Source organism: Physella acuta, unplaced genomic scaffold (assembly GCF_028476545.2).
Source record: "Physella acuta isolate Inbredline_101_S28 unplaced genomic scaffold, ASM2847654v3 ptg001126l, whole genome shotgun sequence".
NCBI lineage: Eukaryota > Metazoa > Mollusca > Gastropoda > Physidae > Physella > Physella acuta.
In genome coordinates this window covers 43,934-59,613 of record NW_026732643.1, presented here as the reverse complement: position 1 = coordinate 59,613, position 15,680 = coordinate 43,934, and the positions used below count along the sequence as shown (strand labels likewise).

Genomic DNA, 15,680 nt, shown 5'->3' with positions numbered 1-15,680 from the left:
CATGCCCAATGCCATGTCGGCCTAGTTCATGTACACATACCCAATGCCATGTCTGTCTAGTTCATGTACACATGCCCAATGCCATGTCTGTCTAGTTCATGTACACATACCCAATGCCATGTCTGTCTAGTTCATGTACACATGCCCAATGCCATGTCGGCCTAGTTCATGTACACATACCCAATGCCATGTCTGTCTAGTTCATGTACACATACCCAATGCCATGTCTGTCTAGTTCATGTACACATACCCAATGCCATGTCTGTCTATTTCATGTACACATGCCCAATGCCATGTCTGTCTAGTTCATGTACACATACCCAATGCCATGTCTGTCTAGTTCATGTACACGTGCCCAATGCCATGTCGGCCTAGTTCATGTACACATACCCAATGCCATGTCTGTCTAGTTCATGTACACATGCCCAATGCCATATCGGCCTAGTTCATGTACACGTGCCCAATGCCATGTCGGTCTAGTTCATGTACACGTGCCCAATGCCATGTCTGTCTAGTTCATGTACACATGCCCAATGCCATGTCGGTCTAGTTCATGTACACATGCCCAATGCCATGTCGGTCTAGTTCATGTACACATGCCCAATGCCATGTCTGTCTAGTTCATGTACACATACCCAATGCCATGTCGGTCTAGTTCATGTACACATGCCCAATGCCATGTCTGTCTAGTTCATGTACACATGCCCAATGCCATGTCGGTCTAGTTCATGTACACATGCCCAATGCCATGTCGGCCTAGTTCATGTACACATGCCCAGGGCATGTCTGCCTAGTACTTGTACACATGTCCAGGGCATGTGTACATGAACTAGCATGTCGACATAACGGTAAACATAACAGATTCAAACATTGAGAGGAAAACGTTGAAATAATTCAGACAAAAATGTTGTTTCCTTTATTACCCGGAGCACCAAAAGTTGACATAATCAAAAGTTGACATCATCAAATGTTGACATCATCAAATGTTGACATCATCAAAAGTTGACATCATCAAATGTTGACATCATCAAAGTTGACATCATCAAATGTTGACATAATCAAAAGTTGACATCACAAATGTTGACATAATCAAAAGTTGACATCATCAAATGTTGACATCACCTAAACTTGCCAGTACCAAATGATGAAATTACAAAACATTGACAGGCCAAAAGTTGACATGACCAAACGTTGAGCGCCTGGCGTCACAGGTTGCTGCTGACGTCACTGGTTGCTGCTGACGTCACTGGTTGCTGCTGACGTCACTGGTTGCTGCTGGCGTCACTGTGTGACTCAGCTGGCGTGGCCTGGTTGAACCACTGGTACAGCCTGGCGCTGAAGGTCAGCCGGGTCCGCGGGCAGGTGTCCAGAGCTCTGACGTAGGTGCCCAGGATGGTGGGGGTCTCGCCGTTCCCGTCAGGGAAGTCTTCGGCCGTCAGGGCCGGGCAGGGCGGCCCCAGGGTCAGCTCGAACTGCTCTCCTGGTTTCAAAGTAAAGGACATTCGTTAGGACATTTCACAGGTTAGGACATTTCACAGGTTAGGACATTTGTTAGGACATCTCAGAGGTCTACGTAATGACTATGGCCGCCAACGGTTTGACTAAAGGCATCCAACAGGGTCGGGTATCACCCGGTGTGGTCACTGGTATGGTTACCCCACGCCCCTCCAATAGTTTTGGTTACCCCACGCCCCTCCAATAGTTTTGGTTACCCCACACCCCTCCAATAGTTTTGGTTACCCCACGCCCCTCCAATAGTTTTGGTTACCCCACACCCCTCCAATAGTTTTGGTTACCCCACACCCCTCCAATAGTTTTGGTTACCCCACACCCCTCCAATAGTTTTGGTTACCCCACACCCCTCCAATAGTTTTGGTTACCCCACACCCCTCCAATAGTTTTGGTTACCCCACACCCCTCCAATAGTTTTGGTTACCCCACACCCCTCCAATAGTTTTGCTTTTTCGGTTTACAGTCACTCCTCTCCTTATTGTTTTGCTATTTTAACTGGATAAAATATTGTTTTGACCGTCAATTTAGCGTTTTTTCCACTGGGTGCCACCCCAAAGTGGTGTCACCATTGTGCGGACCGCTACAAACCCCCCCCCCCCCCACGCACCCCTAATTACACAACTTAAAAAGCAGGATGCTCTTACGATTTTTTAAAAAACCACTAACAAAATATTTACCGGATGTGGGGCCTATAAAACTAAAAATCATGGTTTTCATGAGCAGCCAATCAACGTTAGTCTTACAATAGTGAAGCTTCGTGTTTTATAACATCAATTCTCAAAAAATAAAATCTAATTTTGTTAGATATTTTTTTCTATTTTATTATGTATTTGGTAAATCACTGGCAAATTATTTGACCAAAGATGACCAGAGATCTGGCCAGGTTAACACGTTACTGTCCTGAGCCCCTACTCTCATTGTGATGACGTCATTTTTTTTTTGGCACATGAGCACTCGCCCAATCAATAAAGGGCATAAGTGCCCCAAGGCCGGTGACACCGCACTGAGGGGTGGGGAAGGTACTGCTCCTCTTAATTTCTTTCAGTATAGGAAAAACTTCATGCTACAACAAGGCTGCACGCTACAACAAGGCTACACGCTACAACAAGGCTACATGCTACAACAAGGCTACACGCTACAACAAGGCTACATGTTACAAGGCTGCACGCTACAACAAGGCTACATGTTACAACAAGGCTACATGTAACAAGGCTACATGTTACAAGGCTACACGCTACAACAAGGCTACATGTTACAACAAGGCTACATGCTACAAGGCTACACGCTACAAGGCTACATGTTACAAGGCTGCACGCTACAACAAGGCTACACGCTACAACAAGGCTACACGCTACAACAAGGCTACACGCTACAACAAGGCTACACGCTACAACAAGGCTACATGCTACAAGGCTACACGCTACAAGGCTACATGTTACAAGGCTGCACGCTACAACAAGGCTACACGCTACAACAAGGCTACACGCTACAACAAGGCTACACGCTACAACAAGGCTACACGCTACAACAAGGCTACACGCTACAACAAGGCTACACGCTACAACAAGGCTACACGCTACAACAAGGCTACACGCTACAAGGCTACATGTAACAAGGCTACACGCTACAACACGGCTACATGTAACAAGGCTACACGCTACAACAAGGCTACACGCTACAACAAGGCTACACGCTACAACAAGGCTACACGCTACAACAAGGCTACATGTTACAAGGCTACACGCTACAACAAGGCTACATGTTACAAGGCTACACGCTACAACAAGGCTACATGCTACAAGGCTACACGCTACAACAAGGCTACACGCTACAACAAGGCTACACGCTACAATGCTACACGCTACAACAAGGCTACAAGGCTACACGCTACAACAAGGCTACATGCTACAAGGCTACACGCTACAAGGCTACATGTTACAAGGCTGCACGCTACAACAAGGCTACACGCTACAACAAGGCTACACGCTACAACAAGGCTACACGCTACAACAAGGCTACACGCTACAACAAGGCTACACGCTACAACAAGGCTACACGCTACAACAAGGCTACACGCTACAACAAGGCTACACGCTACAAGGCTACATGTAACAAGGCTACACGCTACAACACGGCTACATGTAACAAGGCTACACGCTACAACAAGGCTACACGCTACAACAAGGCTACACGCTACAACAAGGCTACACGCTACAACAAGGCTACATGTTACAAGGCTACACGCTACAACAAGGCTACATGTTACAAGGCTACACGCTACAACAAGGCTACATGCTACAAGGCTACACGCTACAACAAGGCTACACGCTACAACAAGGCTACACGCTACAAGGCTACATGTAACAAGGCTACACGCTACAACAAGGCTACATGTAACAAGGCTACACGCTACAACAAGGCTACACGCTACAACAATGCTACACGCTACAACAAGGCTACACGCTACAACAAGGCTACACGCTACAACAAGGCTACACGCTACAATGCTACACGCTACAACAAGGCTACACGCTACAACAAGGCTACATGTAACAAGGCTACACGCTACAACAAGGCTACACGCTACAATGCTACACGCTACAACAAGGCTACACGCTACAACAAGGATACATGTTACAAGGCTACACGCTACAACAAGGCTACACGCTACAACAAGGCTACATGTTACAAGGCTACATGTTACAAGGCTACACGCTACAACAAGGCTACATGCTACAACAAGGCTACACGCTACAACAAGGCTAAACGCTACAATGCTACACGCTACAACAAGGCTACACGCTACAACAAGGCTACATGTTACAACAAGGCTACACGCTACAACAAGGCTACATGCTACAAGGCTACACGCTACAACAAGGCTACACGCTACAACAAGGCTACACGCTACAATGCTACACGCTACAACAAGGCTACACGCTACAACAAGGCTACACGCTACAATGCTACACGCTACAACAAGGCTACACGCTACAACAAGGCTACACGCTACAATGCTACACGCTACAACAAGGCTACACGCTACAACAAGGCTACACGCTACAACAAGACTACACACTACAACAAGACTACATGTTACAACAAGGCAACACGCTACAACAAGGCTACACGCTACAACAAGGCTACACACTACAACAAGACTACATGTTACAACAAGGATACACGCTACAACAAGGCTACACGCTACTAGGCTACACGCTACAACAAGACTACACACTACAACAAGACTACATGTTACAACAAGGATACACGCTACAACAAGGCTACATGTTACAAGGCTACACGCTACAACAAGGCTACACGCTACAACAAGGCTACACGCTACAAGGCTACACGCTACAACAAGGCTACATGTTACAAGGCTACACGCTACAACAAGGCTACACGCTACAACAAGGCTACATGTTACAACAAGGCTACACGCTACAACAAGGCTACACGCTACAACAAGGCTACACGCTACAACAAGGCTACATGTTACAACAAGGCTACACGCTACAACAAGGCTACACACTACAACAAGGCTACACGCTGCAACAAGGCTACATGTTACAAGGCTGCACGCTACAACAAGACTACACACTACAACAAGGCTACATGTAACAAGGCTACATGTTACAAGGCTACACGCTACAACAAGGCTACATGTTACAAGGCTACACGCTACAACAAGGCTACATGTTACAAGGCTACACACTACAACAAGGCTACATGTTACAAGGCTACACGCTACAACAAGGCTACAAGCTACAACAAGGCTACATGTTACAAGGCTACACGCTACAACAAGGCTACACGCTACAACAAGGCTACATGTTACAAGACTACACACTACAACAAGGCTACACGCTACAATGCTACACGCTACAACAAGGCTACACGCTACAACAAGGCTACATGTTACAACAAGGCTACACGCTACAACAAGGCTACACGCTACAACAAGGCTACACGCTACAACAAGGCTACATGCTACAAGGCTACACGCTACAACAAGGCTACACGCTACAACAAGACTACACGCTACAACAAGGCTACATGTTACAAGGCTACACGCTACAACAAGGCTACATGTTACAACAAGGCTACACGCTACAACAAGGCTACATGTTACAACAAGGCTACACGCTACAACAAGGCTACATGTTACAACAAGGCTACACGCTACAACAAGGCTACACGCTACAACAAGGCTACACGCTACAACAAGGCTACATGCTACAACAAGGCTACACGCTACAACAAGACTACATGTTACAACAAGGCTACACGCTACAACAAGGCTACACGCTACAACAAGGCTACACGCTACAACAAGGCTACACGCTACAACAAGGCTACACACTACAACAAGGCTACACGCTACAACAAGGCTACATGTTACAAGGCTGCACGCTACAACAAGGCTACACGCTACAACAAGGCTACACGCTACAACAAGGCTACACGCTACAATGATACACGCTACAACAAGGCTACACGCTACAACAAGGCTACATGTAACAAGGCTACACGCTACAACAAGGCTACACGCTACAATGCTACACGCTACAACAAGGCTACACGCTACAACAAGGCTACACGCTACAACAAGGCTACACGCTACAATGCTACACGCTACAACAAGGCTACACGCTACAACAAGGCTACACGCTACAACAAGGCTACACGCTACAACAAGGCTACACGCTACAACAAGGCTACACGCTACAACAAGGCTACACGCTACAACAAGGCTACACGCTACAACAAGGCTACACGCTACAACAAGGCTACACGCTACAACAAGGCTACATGTTACAAGGCTACACGCTACAACAAGGCTACACGCTACAACAAGGCTACACGCTACAACAAGGCTACACGCTACAACAAGGCTACATGTTACAACAAGGCTACACGCTACAACAAGGCTACATGTTACAACAAGGCTACACGCTACAACAAGGCTACACGCTACAACAAGGCTACATGCTACAACAAGGCTACATGCTACAACAAGGCTACATGCTACAACAAGGCTACACGCTACAACAAGGCTACACGCTACAACAAGGCTACACGTTACAACAAGGCTACACGCTACAACAAGGCTACATGTTACAACAAGGCTACACGCTACAACAAGGCTACACGCTACAACAAGGCTACATGCTACAACAAGGCTACATGCTACAACAAGGCTACACGCTACAACAAGGCTACACGCTACAACAAGGCTACACGCTACAATGCTACACGCTACAACAAGGCTACACGCTACAACAAGGCTACACGCTACAATGCTACACGCTACAACAAGGCTACATGCTACAACAAGGCTACATGTTACAAGGCTACACGCTACAACAAGGCTACACGCTACAACAAGGCTACACGCTACAACAAGGCTACACGCTACAACAAGGCTACACGCTACAACAAGGCTACACGCTACAACAAGGCTACACGCTACAACAAGGCTACACGCTACAATGCTACACGCTACAACAAGGCTACACGCTACAACAAGGCTACACGCTACAATGCTACACGCTACAACAAGGCTACATGCTACAACAAGGCTACATGTTACAAGGCTACACGCTACAACAAGGCTACACGCTACAACAAGGCTACACGCTACAACAAGGCTACACGCTACAATGCTACACGCTACAACAAGGCTACACGCTACAACAAGGCTACATGTTACAAGGCTACACAATACAACAAGGCTACACGCTACAATGCTACACGCTACAACAAGGCTACACGCTACAACAATGCTACACGCTACAATGCTACACGCTACAACAAGGCTACACGCTACAACAAGGCTACATGTAACAAGGATACACGCTACAACAAGGCTACACGCTACAACAAGGCTACACGCTACAATGCTACACGCTACAACAAGGCTACACGCTACAACAAGGCTACACGCTACAACAAGGCTACATGCTACAACAAGGCTACACGCTACAACAAGGCTACACGCTACAACAAGGCTACACGCTACAACAAGGCTACATGTTACAACAATGCTACACGCTACAACAAGGCTACACGCTACAACAAGGCTACACGCTACAACAAGGCTACACGCTACAACAAGGCTACATGTTACAACAATGCTACACGCTACAACAAGGCTACACGCTACAACAAGGCTACACGCTACAACAAGGCTACACGCTACAACAAGGCTACACGCTACAACAAGGCTACACGCTACAATGCTACACGCTACAACAAGGCTACACGCTACAACAAGGCTACATGTAACAAGGCTACACGCTACAACAAGGCTACACGCTACAATGCTACACGCTACAACAAGGCTACACGCTACAACAAGGCTACATGTTACAAGGCTACACGCTACAACAAGGCTACATGTTACAACAATGCTACACGCTACAACAAGGCTACACGCTACAACAAGGCTACACGCTACAACAAGGCTACACGCTACAACAAGGCTACATGCTACAACAAGGCTACACGCTACAACAAGGCTACACGCTACAACAAGGCTACATGCTACAACAAGGCTACACGCTACAACAAGGCTACATGTTACAAGGCTACACGCTACAACAAGGCTACACGCTACAACAAGGCTACACGCTACAACAAGGCTACATGCTACAACAAGGCTACACGCTACAACAAGGCTACACGCTACAACAAGGCTACATGCTACAACAAGGCTACACGCTACAACAAGGCTACACGCTACAACAAGGCTACACGCTACAACAAGGCTACACGCTACAACAAGGCTACACGCTACAACAAGGCTACACGCTACAACAAGGCTACACGCTACAACAAGGCTACATGTTACAAGGCTACACGCTACAACAAGGCTACACGCTACAACAAGGCTACACGCTACAATGCTACACGCTACAACAAGGCTACACGCTACAACAAGGCTACACGCTACAACAAGGCTACACGCTACAACAAGGCTACACGCTACAACAAGGCTACACGCTACAACAAGGCTACACGCTACAACAAGGCTACACGCTACAACAAGGCTACACGCTACAACAAGGCTACATGCTACAAGGCTACACGCTACAACAAGGCTACACGCTACAACAAGGCTACACGCTACAATGCTACACGCTACAACAAGGCTACACGCTACAACAAGGCTACACGCTACAACAAGGCTACACGCTACAACAAGGCTACACGCTACAACAAGGCTACATGTTACAAGGCTACACGCTACAACAAGGCTACACGCTACAATGCTACACGCTACAACAAGGCTACACGCTACAACAAGACTACATGTTACAACAAGGCTACAAGCTACAACAAGGCTACATGTTACAAGGCTACACGCTACAACAAGGCTACACGCTACAATGCTACACGCTACAACAATGCTACACGCTACAACAAGGCTACATGTAACAACAAGGCTACATGTTACAACAAGGCTACACGCTACAACAATGCTACACGCTACAACAAGGCTACACGCTACAACAAGGCTACACGCTACAATGCTACACGCTACAACAAGGCTACACGCTACAACAAGGCTACACGCTACAACAAGGCTACACGCTACAACAAGGCTACATGCTACAAGGCTACACGCTACAACAAGGCTACACGCTACAACAAGGCTACACGCTACAATGCTACACGCTACAACAAGGCTACACGCTACAACAAGGCTACACGCTACAACATGCACAGAAAAAAATATTGCGATTGTAGAAAATTTCCTTTACAAAAGTAATGTCCTAAGCTGTATGGCAACAAATGCTGGAAAGTAACAACCGCCACCAGCAGATGACTGGACTACTACTACACTTAAAGCCTGCGAAAGATTTAAGTCAACCATTGGATCAACCAAAGATTAAAGTCATCCATTGGATCAAACAAAGATTTAAGTCATCCATTGGATCAACCAAAAGATTTAAGTCATCCATTGGATCAACCAAAGATTAAAGTTATCCATTGGATCAACCAAAGATTAAAGTCAATCATTGGATCAACCAAAGATTTAAGTTATCCATTGGATCAACCAATGATTTAAGTTATCCATTGGATACTAGATCGAGGGGAAATGGAAGCTGTGTCAGGTCAATTAAAAAGATGGCGTTGGATGGTGAAACAAACCCCAAAGGCCGTAAAATGGACTGTCAAGCAAGACATTGTTTTATCTGTTCAAGTAGAAGGGGGAGACGGGTGACACTAAAAAAAAAAAAGAAAAACTATTGAGGGCGTGGGGGGGGGGGGGGGTGATCGCACTCGGTGATGCCTGACTTTTGACTTTGTTGAGTGTGACGTCATTTAGAGAAGACTCCTGTACATATAAAACAGACTGTTGTAAAGACGTATATACATATAAAACAGATGTAATGATGTATGTACATATACAACAGACAGCTGTAATGACGTATATACATATACACAGACATATGTAATGACGTATGTACATATAAAACATGACGTATGTAATGACGTATGTACCAACGATGGTAATCCGTGGCTTGCGGTGATCGAGATCGATCCAGTTGACGGGCATAGATCGATATCTGACTCGCTTCAGCCGTTTGATTCCGCCGTGGTTTTCTTCCAACGTCACTTCCGGCAGGCCCTGGACCACGTGGCTAGATAGGAAGATATTGGTCAACTGTGGCAGTCACCCAGCCCTGCCCTCACCCACTGCACCCTGCCTGCCCCCACTTTAACATGCCCTGCCCTCACCCTCTGTACCCTGCCCCCCCCCCCAATGCATCATGCCCTCCTCCGTGGTGCCCTCACGACTTTACAAACAAGACCTGAAGTCCGTGACATGACGACGTGACATGACGACGTGACATGACGACGTGACATGACGACGTGACATGACGTGACATGACGTGACATGACGGACATGACGTCACCCCTCCTGACCTGTATTTGAGGTGAAGCTTGAGCGAGTGCAGGTTTCTGACCAGGTGTGACATCTCCGTCATGGGGTCACTGTCCGTGTCCCGCGCGTGCTTGAGGTGGCTGTACTCACCCACCAGCTGCTCGACCTTGGGGTCCAGGAACACCAGCCTGATGCGCAGACACTGGAACGTTGGGGGTGGGGGGCGGGGGGTCATACATTTGTTACGTGGGTCATACGTTGAGCATGTGGGTCATAAGTTGATCAGGTGGGACATTTATCTGTCATGTGGGTCATACGTTGAACATGAGGGGCATACATTCGTCATAAGTTACCAGACTAGGAGACGTACCTTGTTGACGTATGGTAAGATGAAGTTGGGGTAAGCTTTGACCGTCATGGTTTTATCCCCTCCCTCCATGCTGACGTCATGACAGGTGAGAGGGACCTCCACGTGAGGCTCGACTTTATTGGGTTTACGCTGGTTGAGTCGCTTATCTGTCAGATAGTAGGGTAGGACATTGTTGGGTTTACGCTGGTTGAGTCGCTTATCTGTCAGATAGTAGGGTAGGACATTGTTGGGTTTACGCTGGTTGAGTCGCTTATCTGTCAGATAGTAGGGTAGGACATTGTTGGGTTTACGCTGGTTGAGTCGCTTATCTGTCAGATAGTAGGGTAGGACATTGTTGGGTTTACGCTGGTTGAGTCGCTTATCTGTCAGATAGTAGGGTAGGACAGTGTCCACGGGATATTATATAGTTTAAGTCTAGCTAAATGACTGCACGTATAAGTCTAACCAAATGACTGCATCCTAATATATAAAAGACCATGTGCGCACTTCTCTCTCTTTGTCTCTTTCTCTCTCTCTTGCTCTGTCCGCAACATTTTTGAGGCTATGTGATCAGTATGTTCAGCGATATAATATGGAGAACTTAAAGATACGGACTGTTGTTGAAAATAATATGTTGGATGTTTTAAATGTATAAACTAAATTGTATTTAAAGAAGGAAAATAAAAATAAAGACATATTCGAATGTAGAAACACATTTTTAAGTATTCAACCGGAAAAGTGTTTATTACAAGAACGCTTAAAAACAATGACGTCGCATGTCACATGTTGAAACTACGGAAAGTACACAAAACTAATGGCGTCATCTTATAATTTTAGAATATGAAGAATTGAACTATTTTATTCCAATTTGATTTAGATCTAGATTCATAGATCTACTTATCCTGACGTACGCTATGAAATGTATACATTTTTCTCGGTCAATTACTTAAAAAAAACACATAAATACCATTGAACAGCCGGGTTAATGGAATCATTAAAGTCTATTAATCAGTGTGTGCATTTAATATGGTGTTGTGCAGAGGCGTAGCGACCCTTCCCGGCGTCCGGGGACAAACTTTTCGATTTGCACCCCCCCCTCGAGATTTTGATTTGCGCCCCCCCCCCCTCAAACTTTCGATTTGCACCCCCCCCTCAAACTGTCAATTTCCACCCCCCTCAACCTTTCAATTTATTTTTCCAACCCATTTTGGCGCCCCCTAAGCTCGGCGCCCGGGGACATATGCCCCCCCCGCCCCCCCCCTCGCTACGCTACTTGTGTTGTGTTGACTAATTTGTTTTTTCTAATAGGTCTTTGTAGCCTGTGTTATTTTAAATGTGTTGGATTTTTAATTATTTCTTTGCGTTGTCACTAATATTGTTCAACGTTTAGTAAAGCACATTGCGTTTTGACCAATAACTATTCTATAAAATATTTTTCTCAAAAAAGTATACCATTAAAATATATAGTCCTATAATTCACGTGTAACGGGTACCGACGGCTAGTTCCTCTATACATGACAACGCCATCCAAAACAGAATGTTCTAGCACTTACTGGTCTGTCTGGCTGGGTTCAAGTGTTGAGGCTGGCACAGTTGGCACCAGGCTACACTGACCATCGCTGGGTTCTGCAGGACGGTGCTGGGGTTGACCCAAAACCTGGGCTTGGCCTCGCCTGGGGAACAGTGCAAGCGTTAATACTATAGGGGGGGGGGGGCGTTTTTTTTTAAAGATTTTTTTTCCCCCGTGAAGAACATTTTGGTAGCCTTGGTTGGGTAAATTACGATCACTTAACCAACAGAAAAAAAACAACGCCTGTATGGAAATTTACTAGCATAAGCTATGACAAACATTGGTAGAACATTTTAAAATTATATTTTTTTAGCGGGTTTAATCTTTAAATCATTTGTCAGAATTCAGCTGCTGTGTGGTCTTTAAAAAAAAATCTGAAATCATAAGCGATCGCTGGTCTCGAATATGTTACTTTGTTTAGATAAACAATGTCTGTGTATTAGGTGATGACAGCTTATATTTATACTAGAGGGTATGCACGTGTTTCATATATTCAGAAAAAAAATGAAAATAAGCATCTAATTCAAAGATTAAAACAATGTTTTAACAACAATTAAAACATTGTTGGTTTTTATTATTAAAAAAATTACTCACTAAATGAAGTTTACTATTGTTTGTACGAGAAAATTTGGGGGTACTTGAAAATCGGGGGCCCTCAGCTGATGCCCTCTCCGCCCTCCCCCCCCCCCCCCTTATCCGCTACTACCACATACCTGGTGCAAGCCGCTCATTGAGGTGGGGCGGCCGGTACACAATGTTGTAGGTGCCGCTGTTGACGGGACCCTCGGGGTGAAAGTAAAAACTGTGGTGACCTTGACATGGCTCAACTCCAGTTTGACGCCGCCCTACAATAAAAACCTCCAGAGATCACGTGATCTTAAATGTGGGCACGTGACAGACGGACACCAGTCAATTTCGTGCAGGTCGCAAATGGACGCTCATTTGACCATAACTAGGTCACTTTTGTTTTGTCCATTATTTCAAAAAGATATAGACTGTAGACTATTGCAAACTTTAGCCTCACAAATCAAATTTACAAATACGAAAAAAATATGTTTTAGAGTAATGCGCCATCGCTTTTAAATTTTTAACCAATACATTTATCTAACCTTCCACGTCTAAGCATATAGTAGACATTTATCCTGATTTCTAGCCTGAATTCTCTAGCCATAGACCTTAGCCATATACCTTTAACCATACACCAACAGCACCATAGACCTCTAGCCATAGACATCTAGCCAAAGACCTTAACCATATACCTCTAACCATACACCACTCGCCATAGACCTCTCGCCATAAACTGCTAGCGGACCTTTAACCGTAATACACTTTGCTGTGGGACTAGATCTACTCTAGGTAGAACTGAGGACTGTACTAGATCTACTCTAAATCTACCCCTAACACTAACCCTACCCCCCCCCCCCCCCCCCGAAGAAAGTCTACCGCGCCCCCCCCCCCCCCCCGAACAAAATGGAATTTATATAGAAAACATACTTTTACCAGTATCCGCTCCCCCCCCCCCCAAAACAAAATATCAAGTAGGCCTCCACCCCCCCTTTCGGAGAAAAAAGTCTGGAAGAAACACTGAGGACAGTCTATACTAGATCTACTCTAGGTAGAACGGAGGACTGTCTATTATAAATCTACTCTAGGTAGAACTAAGGTCAGTCTATACTAGATCTACTCTATGTAGAACGTAGGACTGACTATACTAGATCTACTCTAGGTAGAACGGAGGACTGTCTATTATAAATCTACTCTAGGTAGAACTAAGGTCAGTCTATATTAGATCTACTCTAGGTAGAACTGAGGACTGTCTATACTAGATCTACTCAGAGGCGTAGCGACCCTTCCCGGCGCCCGGGGACATACTTTCAATTTGGCGCCCCTTGGGAGCAAATTTTCGATTTGCAACCCCCCCTCGAACTTTTCATTTGCACCCCCCCTCAAACTTTCGATTTGCAACCCCCCCTCAAACTTTCAATTTGGCGCCCCCCCCCTAAGGTCGGCGCCCGGGGACATATGTCCCCCCCCCCCTCGCTACGCTACTGGATCTACTCTGGGTAGAACTAAGGTCAGTCTATACTAGTCTATAGTAAGTAAACAAAGTGTGAACTGACCAAAAGAACAACACATTCCCATTTGTTCCTAGAGCCAACTCTAGTAAGTAAACAAAGTGTGAACTGACCAAAAGAACAACACATTCCCATTTGTTCCTAGAGCCAACTCGACTGATGCCCAGTTGTCAACCAATTCCATTGAATGAGTTGTGTCCCTTCATGTCTTGTCGTGTCCCCTGGCTGGGGGAGGACTGCGACCCATACTGTGGCTGCTGTACGTGGGGGGGCCTACGCTGATCAATGGACGGCCGCCATTTTATCAGGAGCTGACTTTAAACCGGAAGCGCGCTTTGGGCACGAGATTTCTACACACCTTTGGTGAAACATCTTTCACGCCGATGCAGTGGTTCATTATTAATAGTTCAATTTAATTTGTTTTTGCAATCTATTATTTAACTTGCTTTCTCTATCTTTTTTTTTATGGTTGTCGTCATCAAAACTGCCGAATGAAATTTCGAACTGACCGATTCGTTTCAAACTAGGCACGTGGGCCAAGACCCGATGACAATGCAATCCGACATCAAATTTGATTTAATTGTATAACTAATTAATTTTTAATGAGTTAATTAGATTTTTAGAAATAAAGTAGGGGGACCTAAATTTTAAAGAATGCTCCTACTGAAAAAAACAATGCATAAAGACATTTTAATAACAAGATTTTATGTAATAATGCACTAAAAAGGAGAGAATAAACTATTTTCTTTAAATATATAGGCCTAACGGCTGCAGGACATTACCTCCCCCCCTCCGGACATTTCCCCCCGTATTTCCCCCCGGAGCAATTACCCCCTGGGGAATTACCCCCCCCCCCCCCCATCCACCAAGATAGAATCCTGATTCTAACTCCAACTCTATGCCTATATATTACCTTAATCAGACTTGACTTAACTGGATGCTTATTAATTTTTAAAGAATTAATTGAAAGTACTACTTACCGCACATTTCTCGTATGTATTTGTTTCTCAATTATTTTTAGCCATTTTTTGCTTTAAAAAGCTTGCAATAAATGATTTTTGTAAAATGTATGATAATTAACAAGTATTTAAATAAGGAAAACTAAAATGTTATAAGTATGTGTTTATTAAGGGAGTGAAAGTTACAGCATTTACTATATTACTTGCACATTACCTAGCGGTTTATAGTATAAATACATATTCCACTCAATTTTTTAAATCCCCTTGCAATTTTGACACAACGAGACATAAACAAGCTGTTCCCCACATAAATCTA

General features: G+C 45.1%; 1 protein-coding gene across 2 annotated transcripts; it reads right to left on the bottom strand.

Moving 5' to 3' along the window:
* Window positions 1-901: 901 nt before the first annotated feature.
* On the bottom strand, window positions 902-14,713 carry LOC131956091 (uncharacterized). 2 transcript variants are annotated; one of them, XM_059320491.1, is made up of 7 exons: window positions 14,519-14,713; window positions 13,044-13,175; window positions 12,314-12,433; window positions 10,782-10,927; window positions 10,453-10,613; window positions 10,027-10,166; window positions 902-1,480 (listed from the first exon to the last, which is right to left on the bottom strand). In XM_059320491.1, the coding sequence occupies exons 1-7, from the start codon at window positions 14,538-14,540 to the stop codon at window positions 1,263-1,265; spliced, it is 939 nt and encodes a 312-aa protein (XP_059176474.1). In that variant the 5' UTR covers window positions 14,541-14,713; the 3' UTR covers window positions 902-1,262. The 2 variants fall into 2 exon arrangements, with proteins under 2 accessions (XP_059176474.1, XP_059176475.1); XM_059320492.1 differs by lacking the exon at window positions 14,519-14,713 and adding an exon at window positions 14,451-14,491.
* Between the last annotated feature and the right edge of the window lie 967 nt (window positions 14,714-15,680).